Source organism: Chiloscyllium plagiosum, chromosome 15 (genome assembly GCF_004010195.1).
Source record: "Chiloscyllium plagiosum isolate BGI_BamShark_2017 chromosome 15, ASM401019v2, whole genome shotgun sequence".
Lineage (NCBI taxonomy): Eukaryota > Metazoa > Chordata > Chondrichthyes > Orectolobiformes > Hemiscylliidae > Chiloscyllium > Chiloscyllium plagiosum.
The window spans coordinates 57,917,619-57,929,900 of NC_057724.1; the positions used below are offsets into that span (position 1 = coordinate 57,917,619).

General features: G+C 42.3%; 1 protein-coding gene across 3 annotated transcripts in view; it reads left to right on the forward strand.

Annotated features, from left to right (window-relative positions):
• The window catches only part of LOC122557350 (retinal guanylyl cyclase 2-like), a 52,264-nt gene that overhangs the window by 16,133 nt on the left and 23,849 nt on the right, over positions 1-12,282 (forward strand). For all 3 annotated transcript variants that reach the window (XM_043704977.1, XM_043704978.1, XM_043704979.1), the window contains exons 8-9: positions 2,326-2,406; positions 10,194-10,370. In XM_043704977.1, the coding sequence (XP_043560912.1) occupies positions 2,326-2,406; positions 10,194-10,370 (258 nt within the window). The remainder of the gene's footprint in view (positions 1-2,325; positions 2,407-10,193; positions 10,371-12,282) is intronic.

Here is a 12,282-nt window from a genome sequence, read left to right on the forward strand (position 1 = left end):
CCGAATCAGAGGACACAGCTTAAAAATACGGGGTAGGCCATTTAGGACAGAGATGAGGAGAAACTTGTTCACCCAGAGAGTGGTGGCTGTGTGGAATGCTCTGCCCCAGAGGGCAGTGGAGGCCCAGTCGCTGGATTCATTTAAGAAACAGTTGGATAGAGCTCTCAAGGATAGTGGAATCAAGGGTTATGGAGATAAGGCAGGAACAGGATACTGATTGAGGATGATCAGCCATGATCATATTGAATGGTGGTGCAGGCTCGAAGGGCAGAATGGCCTACTCCTGCACCTATTGTCTATTGTCTCATTATTGTTATATTACTGTCAGCAATAGTCTGCTCATTGGAAAACAATTTGAATTCCTCTAGTCCACTCAGCTCCTGACCTCATTAGAGCTTTGGTCCAAACATGGATGGAAGCATTGAATTTCAGAGGTGAAAGGGTGAGTGGCAACCCTTGATATCAAGGCTGCATTCGACCAAGTAAGGCATGAAGGAGTCTGAGCAAAGCTAAAGTCAATGAGGATCTGTGAGAAAAGGAGTCATATCTCGCAGCAAATTAGTTGGAGGTCAATCATTTCAGTTTCAGGATGTTGCTTCAGGAATTCCTCAAAGTAGTGTCCTGGACACAAACATCTTCACAAACCTTAATGACATGCCTTTCACCATAAGGACAGAAGTGAGAATGTTCACCCATAGTTACACAATGTTCAATACTGTTCACGATTCCACTGATAATAAAGCAGTCTGTGTCCAGATGAAGCAAGATCCAGACAACATCTATGCTTGGGCTGATAAGTAACAAGTAATATTTGTGTCACACAGCTACTAGGCAATAGCCATCTCCAATAAAAGAGAATGTAACAATTTTCTGTTGATGTTCAATGGCCTTGGCATTGTTTGCAAATTCTGCATTGAGTAACTCACTTCCTGATTCCCCGAAGCTTATCCACAATCTACAAGGCACAAGGCACAAGTCAAAGAATCATTGAATCCCTACAGTGTGAAAATAGGCTGTTCAGCCCATCGATCCTCCGAAGAGCTTCCCACCCAGACCCAACTCCTACCCTATCCCTGTAACCCTGCATTCCCAATGGCTAATCCATCCAACTTACACATCCCTGGACACTGTGGGCAATTTAGCATGGCCAAACCCCTAACCTGCATATCTTTGGACTCCGGGTGCTTCCGGTTTCCTCCCAGAGCAAACCCATGCAAATTCACCCGACAGTTGCCCGAGAGTGGAATCAAACCCAGGTCCCTGGTGCTGTGAGGTAGGGTATTACTAACTACTGCTGTCTCTTAGTCAGGAATGTGATGGAATACTCCCTACTTGCCTGGATAGGTGTAGCTCCAACAACTCTTGGGTGGCATGGTGGCTCAGCAGTTAACACTGCTGCCTCACAGCACCAGGTCCCAGATTCGATTCCGGCCTCGGGTGACTATCTGTGTGGAGTTTGCACATTCTCTTCGTGTCTGTGTGGGTTTCCTCCGGGTGCTCAGGTTTCCTCCCACAGTCACAAAGATGTGCAGGTTTAGGTGAATTGGCCATGCTAAATTGCCCATAGTGTTAGGTGCTTTAGTCAGAGGGAAATGGGTCTGGGTGGGTTACTCTTCGGAGGGTCGGTGTGGACTTGTTGGGCCGAAGGGCCTGTTTCCACACTGTAGGGAATCTAATCTAATCTAATCTAAAACTCTCAAGAAGGTCGTCACCATCCAGGACAAAACAACCCCCTTGATTGCCACCACATTCACCACCTTCAACATTCACTCCTCTAGTTCTGACACACAGAGGTAGCAGTGTGTGCAACCTACAAGATGCACTGCTGTAGCTCACCAAGGCGACTTCGACAGAAACCTTCACCCAGACGTACAAGGAGAGCACATACATGAGAAGACCACCACCTACAAGTTCCTCTCAAAGCTGTTCACCATCCTGACTTCCTTTGCTGTCATTGCATCAAAATCCTGGAATTCCTTACCTAACAGAACTGAAAACAGTGCCAGCATGATACATGCCGCAATTGTTCATGATGGCAGTTTATCCTCACTGTCTCAAAGGAAATTTAAGATGGACAGTAAATGTTTCCTAGCCACCAATACTCACACCACACGAGCGAATGTAAGAAAGAAACATATTTTGATGTCACTACAATTGTTCCATAACATGTACTTGTCAATATTTCTGTTTAACAGCAGTATCTCTTTAACATGTTTCTGACTGTCATGAGATTGCTTTCTTCTGTTATCGGTAAGTGTGACTACAACTGTGATAATTCATCACTAGGACATCACAATGTGAAATAAAAGAATTTCCTTTTTGCAGGGTGACTGGGTTTGGTTGAAGAAGTTTCCTTACGAAGAATATGGAAATATTAAGCCAGGCGCAAGTGCTATGTTTGAAATGGTATGTTTAAGAGGGAAAAAACACAATCTTTTTATGTTCATCCCAATGCAGGTTTGTGATTAGTGAGTTCAGTTTCTGCAAATGGCACTTTTTGATCAGCTGACATGGGAATACCAAAGGAATGTGGGAACAGGAATGGGCCATTCAGCTTTTCAAGCAAGTGCCAAAAACTTAAGGAAAGGACTCCTTTTGATTTGCCTTTTGAGAGATGCCTTAAGTCAATGGAGACAAAGTCTGTATGGTATAGTAGGCCAGCACCATAACTCAAGCCAAAGGTGTGGGCTTACTGTTGGTGATGTTATGAGAATGCTGAACATATTTGCATAAAATTTCTTTCTTCACCATTTTAACAAAGGGTATGTAATAAGCCTTTGTATGATAAACGTTACTTACAGTCATTTATACCTTATGGTCTCATTGTCCAAGTGTTTTTACTTCTGAGACATTCCATCCTATTTTACAAAACATTCTCAGAATCCCGTAACATAATTCTTTTCCTTGAATAGAAATTGTAAAGTGCTTTGTAAAGACCAAATAGTATCATCCTCCAAATAGTTCACCTGGAAGAAAAACATCCTCACTACTTCATGTCACAATACCTTGAATCCATTTGTAAGGAACAGGCACATCATTTGGCTATAGTTGCATAAGGGCCTGAATAACTCTACAGAGGCTGGTAACCTGTCTCCAAGTCACCCTTTATTTACGCATGCACAGTAGATGGGCTCAGAGCCAATTCATAGTGAGGAAAATGCCTAATACTCCTGTTTATTGCGTTGTCATAGTCTTACAGACCAAAAGGGCTGCTGTTTCATTAGAGAGAAGTAACTGGTAGTGTTTTAACCTGAGGGCCACTAGACCTCAGGCGAAGGAAGAGGTTCAGATGGAGAGCCCTTCATGGTAACCTCAAACCAGTGTTGGGAATTGAACCCATGCTACTGACATCATACTGCTCTGTAAACCAGCAATCCAGCCAACTTAGCTAAACCGATTTCTGATACTCCTGTTTATATTTTTTGTTTTTTTCTTTTCTTTTTTTCTTTTTTTCATTCTTTTGTTTAACCCTCACACTACCGCCTAATTGCGGTAGTGCTTATTTTTCCCCAGCACCCATGTTGTGTGTGTGCAGGTGTGAGACACAGTGAGAGACACAAGGTGTACGAATCTTTATTCAATTTCCACCACCAGGAAGAAAGGAAACACCCGAGAGGCCAGTGACAAGCAGTGCCCTTCACATCAAAGGGCAATGCTGCGTGATCAAACAGTGAAGGGGAGATACTCCTATTTATTTTATTTTTTTCTTCTCAGAGTCAGCTCTTAGAGTGAACAGAACCTCTGACACTCCTGTTCATTTATTTTTTTTTGAAAACCCCCCACACTACCACCTAACTGCGGTAATACTCCTGTTTATTTTTTTTGATCCAACTCTCAAAAGGGAAAACACCTGAGTGGGCAGTGACAAGCTGTGCCTTTAACATTGCTGTTTATTTTTTTTTATTATTTCTTTTTCTTTAACCCCCACTCTACCGCCTAACTGCGGTAGTGCTTATTTTTCCCCAGCACCCATGGTGTGTGTGTGTAGGTGTGAGACACAGTGAGAGACACAAGGTGCACAAATCTTTATTCAATTTCCACCACCAGGAAGATAGGAAAACACCCGAGTGGCCAGTGACAAGCACTGCCCTATACTCCTGTTTATTTTTAAAAATTTTTTTTCCTTTTTTTTCCTTTTTTTCTTTTTCTAATTTAACCCCCACACTACCACCTAAGTGCGGTAGTGCTTATTTTTTCCCCAGCACCCATGGTGTGTGTGTATACGTGTGAGACATAGTGAAAGACACAAAGTGCACGAATCTTTATTCAATTTCCACCACCAGGAAGGCCAGTGACAAGCAGTGCCCTTCACATCGAAGGGATACTCCTGTTTATCTTTTTTTTTCAGGAAGATAGGAAAACACCCGAGTGGCCAGTGACAAACACTGCCCTTCCCATAAAAGGACAATGCTGTGTGATCAAAACAGTGAAGGGGAGGGTAGGGACTAAATCAAAATAGAGTTGGACGGGGAAATAATGCACTCCACTCCCCGCGGCACCCACCTCTCCCTGAACAACTCCGTGTTGGTGGACACCGCGTGCTCCTTCTCCAAGGACACCCGGGCCCTAACGTAACCGTGGAAGAGGGGCAGGCAGTTGGCCCTAACGACCCCCTCCACAGCCCACTGATACACCTGTTTATCCTTCTTTTGTTCTTTTTTTTGTTTTTTTTTCTTTGTGCAGGTGTGAGACACAGTGAAAGACACAAAGTGCATGAATCTTTATTCAAAATCCACCACCAGGAAGATAGGAAAACACTCGAGTGGCCAGTGACAAACTCTGCCCTTCACATCAAAGTATAGTGCTGTGTGATCAAAACAGTGAAGTGGAGGGTAGGGACTAAATCAAAATAGAGTTGGAGGGAGAAATGATGCACTCCACTCCCTGCGGCGCCCACCTCTCCCTGAACAACTCCAGGGTGTTGGTGGACACCACGTGCTCCTTCTCCAATTTTTCTTTTTTCCTTCTTTTTTTTTCCAAACACTGCCCTTCACATCAAAGGGCAGTGCTATGTGATCAAAACAGTGAAGGGGAGGGTGATACTCCTGTTTATTTATTTTTTCTTTTTTCTTCTACCACCTAAGTGCGGTAGTGCTTATTTTTGCCCGAGCTCCCATGGTGTGTGTGTGTGCAGGTGTGAGACACAGTGTAAGACACAAAGTGCACGAATCTTTATTCAAATTCCACCACCAGGAAGATAGGAAAACATCCGGGTGGCCAGTGACAACACTGCCCTTCACATCAAAGGGCAGTGCTGTGTGAGCAAAACAGTGAAGGGGAGGGTAGGAACTAAATCAAAATAGAGTTGGAGGGAGAAATGATGCACTCCACTCCCTGCTGCGCCCACCTCTCCCCGAACAACTCCAGGGTGTTGGTCGACACCGCGTGCTCCTTCTCCAAGGACACCCGGGCTCTAACGTAACCGCGGAAGAGGGGCAGGCAGTCGGCCCGAACGACCCCCTCCACAGCCCACTGATACTCCTGTTTATTTTTTTCTGCGGTAGTGCTTATTTTTTCCCCCAGCACCCATGGTGTATGTGTGCAGGTGTGAGACACAGTGAAAGACACAAAGTGCACGAATCTTTATTCAAATTCCACCACCAGGAAGATAGGAAAATACTCGGGTGGCCAGTGACAAACACTGCCCTTCACATCAAAGGGCAGTGCTGTGTGATCAAAACAGTGAAGGGGAGGGTGATACTCCTGTTAATTTTTTTTTTCAGACTACACTCCTGTTTGTCCTTTTTTTTTCTTTTTTTCCCCTTTTTCTTTTTAACTCCCACACTACCGCCTAAGTGCGGTAGTGCTTATTTTATCCCCAGCATCCATGGTGTGTGTGTGCAGGTGTGAGACAGTGCAAGACACAAAGTGCACGAATCTTTATTCAATTTCCACCACCAGGAAGATAGGAAAACACCCGGGTGGCCAGTGACAAACACTGCCTTTCACATCAAAGGGCAGTGCTGTGTGATCAAAACAGTGAAGGGGTGGGTGATACTCCTGTTTATTTTTTTTATTTTTTTTATTTTTATTTTTTTTAAATTATATATATTAACCCCCACACTACCACCTAAGTGCGGTAGTGCTTATTTTTTCCCCAGCACCCATGTTGTGTGTGTGCAGGTGTTTTTTTTTCTTTTTTTTTTGAAAGACACAAAGTGCACGAATCTTTATTCAATTTCCACCACCAGGAAGATAGGAAAACACCCGGGTGGCCAGTGACAAACACTGCCTTTCACATCAAAGGGCAGTGCTGTGTGATCAAAACAGTGAAGGGGTGGGTGATACTCCTGTTTATTTATTTATTTTTTCTTCTTTTTTTTGACTGTGGTTTGTTTTTTATGTTTTTTATTTTTCTTTTTCTTCTTTTTTCTTTTTTTTACCCAAATCTCCTGTTTATTTCTTTTTTCCCCACACTACCACCTAAGTGCGGTAGTGCTTATTTTATCCCCAGCACCCATGGTGTGTGTGTATACGTGTGAAACACAGTGAAAGACACAAAGTGCATGAATTTTTTATTCAATTTCCACCACCAGGAAGATAGGAAAACACCCGAGTGGCCCTTCACATTAAAGGGCAGTGTTGTGTGATCAAAACAGTGAGGAGGAGGGTGATACTCCTGTTTATTTTTGTATTTTTATTTTTATTTTTTCCCCAGCACCCATGGTGTGTGTGTATAGGTGTGAGACACAGTGAATGACACAAAGTGCATGAATCTTTCTTCAAATTCCACCACCAGGAAGATAGGAAAACACCCGAGTGGCCAGTGACAAACACTGCCCTTCACATCAAAGGGCAGTGCTGTGTGATCAAAACAGTGAAGGGGAGGGTGATACTCCTGTTTAATTTTTTCTTTTTTTTTCACCTCAAAGGGCAAGCACACCTGTTTTTTTTCTTTTTCTTAACCCCCACACTACCGCCTAACTGCGGTAGTGCTTATTTTTTCCCCAGCACCCATGGTGTGTGTGTGCAGGTGTGAGACACAGTGAAAGACATAAAATGCACGAATCTTTATTCAATTTCCACCACCAGGAAGACAGGAAAACACCCGGGTGGCCCGATACTCCTGTTTATTTTTTTTTCTCTTTTTTTTTGCTGTGTGATCAAAACAGTGAAGGGGAGGTTAGGGACTAAATCAAAATAGAGTTGGAGGGAGAAATGGCCCTCCTGTTTATTTTTTTTATTTTTTTTTTACCATCACACTACCACCTAAGTGCGGTAGTGCTTATTTTATCCCCAGCACCCATGGGTGTGTGTGTATACGTGTGAAACACAGTGAAAGACACAAAGTGCACGAATCTTTATTCAAATTCCACCACGAGGAAGATAGGAAAACACCCGGGTGGCCCGATACGCCTGTTTATTTTTTTTCTTTTTTTTCTTTTATTTATTTATTTATTTTTTCTTTTTTCCCCGCACTACCACCTCAGTGCGGTAGTGCTTATTTTATCCCCAGCACCCATGGTGTGTGTGTTGATACGTGTGAGACACAGTGAAAGACACAAAGTGCACGAATTTTTATTCAAATTCCACCACGAGGAAGATAGGAAAACTCCCGGGTGGCCCGATACTCCTGTTTATTTTTTTTAGGAGTGAGACACAATGAAGACATTCCTGTTCTTTTTTTTTTGTGTGTGCAGGTGTGAGACACAGTGAAAGACAAAGTGCACAAATTTTTATTCAAATTCCACCACGAGGAAGATAGGAAAACTCCCGGGTGGCCCGATACTCCTGTTTATATCTGTCAGCCAGAACTCCTTGATTGGCCCAGGTTAACAACCCCAATCAGCGAAATCATGCTCAACAAGATTCACCTGGTCAATCACTACAGAACCCCACTCCAGCCCATCAGATATCTCAATTAAATCGTAAAATGTGACTGCAAAAATACATCAATATATTAGTACTATTTAGCAATAATTCTAGTACTATGACAGGCATCAAATTCTGACTGTATTTGTGGATAGAATTTATTCCCAAATAATGTATAATTTTATGCAAAGATGTTATGAATTCAAGCACATTAAACTCAGAATACTGTATACACAGGCAGGAAGTGTAAGCATTCAACCGTTTAACCACATTTGTTATCTCTGTGGTTTCAAATTCTGACAAATTTTACTTACAAATCTGTTAGAAACAAAGGGCTGAATCATGTGTTTTTGGCTAAGTGCAAGCTATGTCCAGTTTTTTTGAGGCTTTTCACCACTAGGCCTAGTGAATTTTCTCGTTGTGTCTTACCAAACTTACCATCATTAACTACCAATCCACATCCCCGCACCTCATCACAACCCTCATGTCCAATTCCAGCCCCATCTTACCACCTGCCATTCCCAGAGAAACTTGCCACTGCTGGAATATTCTGAAATTTGCCCACATCCCTTTTACCTGCGCCATCTTTACAAGCCCATTGTGCACTTTGTGAAGCTCTGTCAGTTTGGAGCTGTCCTGCACAATTCCTGATATTTGCCTTGGACATGGCTGACAGGGGAAATTGTCACACTTCTTTGTGGGCAGGGACCTGGAGGTCCTGTTGGACAGGGTTGTACAGAGTCAGGAATTCCTCTTAGAGTCATAGAGTCACATAGCCATGCAACACAGAAAAATGGCCTTCGGCCCAGCTCATCCATTCCGATCAGGTATCCAAAACTGAACTAGTCTCATTTGCCTGTATTTGGCCCATCTTCTACTAAACTTTTCCTATCCATGTACCTGTCCAAGTGGCTTTCAAATGGTGCGATTGTACCTGCCTCTACCACTCCCTCTGGCAGTTCATTCCATATTATACAAGTGGAGGCCATGACACCAGACCATGCCAGCCTGGTCTGAGATTTCTACTCAGGTTAGAGCAGCCTCAGACATCTGAGGGAGTGCCCAGACCATGAGAAGAAAGTCAATAACCTTTTCAAGTTCATCAGCGTAAGTGCTACCATCTTCTCTCCAATATCTCACACTCACTCTTGTCAGTTACCGTACTTATTTCCCGCAAAATCTAATGCACTATCACTCTCACTAATGCCTACCCACTTATTTATTCTCAATTCTAACACTGGTAATCATGCACATCCTCTACATTGCCTATTCACTCACTCAGGATGGAAATTAACAGATGTGCCACTTGCTTTCATCTCCTGTAATACCTGCCTGTCTCTCATTTGAGGAGGAAAGCAGCCCCCAGTAGGCCAGCAAGACTTAATATGGGCAGTGAGCAATGTTCCCTCTAAGCTTTCAGTATTCTGCACCTGGCGATTGGCTTAGGCATGTTGATTACAATACTGTCTTCCGAATTTGGAAGTTGCTGCTGTACATGGGCAGCTGATAAGAAAATTAGAGGGAATACTGGTAGTGAGCTTCCCAACACTCAGCTCCTCACAACTTTTGTGGAAAGCATCCTGACTCCCACTGCCACAAATGGCAGACTGACCATGTCCAAGGACCTACACTGCTGCTGGAGTTTTCCCTTAAATTATTGCCCTGGGATCCCTGATCATAGGTTATCTCCCTTGACCAAACTGAAATTTGCTTACAATTATGACAAGCTTTCTATCTATGTATCTGTAATAAATGCAATGATAAGACAAAAGTGATATGAGCCTGGTAGCTCTCTCTGAGGGGCCAAAGCACACAAAGGCAAGGCAAAGCAGGGATGCTGTGAGCTACCAGGAGAGTTCAGAGTGAGTGACTAATCTGACACTGAGTGAAAAGTCTGGAGATGCAGCCTGGTGCAGTCCATGAGCTGGGTATATGTTCCTGAGCACACAGTGTCCTTTACAATGATAATTGTCAGTGTAGCATGAGGTGCAACAGAAACATGCAGAAACTCATTGGAGGTGTGCCATGAGGACTCTTAGAGGCTGGTATATATTGGATGCCAACATCCATGGATGTGGTTACGTGTGGGTATTGCCCTGAGATGTTGGTATCCAACATGGACGTCCTTTGGTGCAAATGGTGAGATGAAGTGATCAGGTATACATTCTCATTTCCATGTTAAAATTTCTCATCATCTATTGGTTGGAGCATTATTTTTGCAGAAGAGGCTTAACAAAATGATCCAAATGCCTGATTTTCTTATTTGGCAAGGTGATAATTGTGAACACATACACCAGAAAGATTATTTCATAACACTTCTTATTTATCTGAATCTATTTTTCCTTTGGCACCACCAATTGTTCCGATTTTCATTGACATAGATGAAGGATTTTCGACATGAAAACATAAATGTTTTCCTTGGATTCTTCTTTGACTGTGGGATGCTTGCTATTGTGACTGAGTTCTGTACCCGTGGAAGCCTGCTCGATCTGCTGAGAAATGAAGATGTGAAATTGGACTGGATGTTCAAATCATCACTACTGCTGGATCTGATCAAGGTTGGTTACATTCCTGATATTATTGGCACTTCTGTTCCTGTCAACATTGTGGAGGTTGTTACTGGTCTTGCAGCATTGTCTTACAGCAGAAGAAAGTCAATTTTACATTGCAATAGAGAAATATGCTATTCGTTCTTCCAAATGAATCTTTCACAAAGGGAGTGAAGGAGGGAATGTGTACCATTGCAACTCACAAAGACTGTCAAGCACATTGATGCATTTTGATGCAACTTGCTTAATTATGCCTGAGTATTTTAGCAAATAAATACATAAAGCTCAGATAAAGAAAGACTTGTATTTCTACTTATAGTACCTGTCAAGAACAAAAGATTTTGCGCAGTATTTTACAGCAAATGAAGTACTTTTTGAAGTGTAGCTGTTTTTTATTCATTCATTGGTTTTGGATGATGCTGGCAGGATCAGAATGTATTGCCCATCCCTGTTACTAATGTAAGAACATAAGAAATAGCAGCTGGAGTGGGCCATTGTCTCCCCCAAATCTGCCTTGCCATTCTATAAAATCATGGTTAGTCTGCCTAGGCCTCTAAAACACTTTTGTGCCAACTCCTCATAGCCCTCTTATCCTTGATATTTCAAAATCCAGCTTTCTCTCCTTTTAACACTTTCAGTGATATCGTGCTCGCAACTCCCTGGGGTACAGAATTTCAAACATTCACTACCCTTTGAGAGAAAAATTTCCTATGCACCTTGGTTTTAAATAGGTGTCCCTTTATTTGGTAACTAAATCCTGTACTTTGAGACTCCCCCAGTCATGAAAACATCTTCTCAAATTCTCCCATATCAAGCTTCCTCGAAATGTATATATTTCGATAAGATCACCTCTCATTCATTGAAATTGTAATGAATAATGATCAAAGCCAAGTGAATCAGCCAAGTATATCTCTTTCAAACTGTCTTCAATGCCAGCCTTAAACATGAGGACCACAACTGTGCACAATACTCCAGGTGTGACTCTACCAACACCCTGGACAGTTGTAACAAGACTTCTCTATTTCTAAACTTTACCTCCCTAGCCACAAAGGCCACTATCCCATTTGCCTTCTGAATTACTTGGTGCATCTGCATGCTACCATTCTGCTTCTCATGCACTATTACGGAGTCTCTCTCTATTTAAATATTAGTCTGCCTTTTGTTTCTTGCTGCCAAACTCTTTCCTATGTAACATGCTTTCCTATGTAAAACTCCTTCTGCAAAGTGTTTGCCCATTCGCTCAACCTACCTTTATCCCTTTGCAGATTTCATATGTTTTGATCACCGGGCAATGATACAGATGTTGCAAATCATTTTGCTCGTTAGACAGGAGGAAAATAAGTCAGAGCTCCTACTCCTGATCCTGTCCAATGATGCCTTGTGGAAATACTTATGACTGTGACCACTTTGCAAAGAAAGGATCAGGTTTGGCTGCAGTGCCTGAGTGGGGTATTTTGCCTGTTGTGAATAAAAATGATTCTTAATATTATGGAGCAGACCAAACCCCCTCAAAATATTTTGAGGATGGATTAGATCCTAACTTTTTTTTATTTTAAAATTAAATGTTAGGTGTTGCATTCCAAATGCAGCTCAATTGGGCAAACTATTGGAATTAAAGCAAAACACACTTTATTGTTCCACTATACTTAAAATACAACAAAAGATAGAAGAAATTAGAATAACTTAACTCTACTGGAAAACTTAACAGAATAATAGGTACAGTAACTAGTACTAATTAATTGATCCAAAATAGTAACATCCCATAAACATACCCCTTGGCAAAAGACAAATTCAGAAAACAGGTTGTCTTGCATGCAATTCCAATAGCTGGAAGAAAACCCCTGAACTGGAATTTTGGGAGACAGAGAGAAAGAGAGGACAAAAATAGCTTCCACTTCGTCAAGACCTCAACAGGAACTCC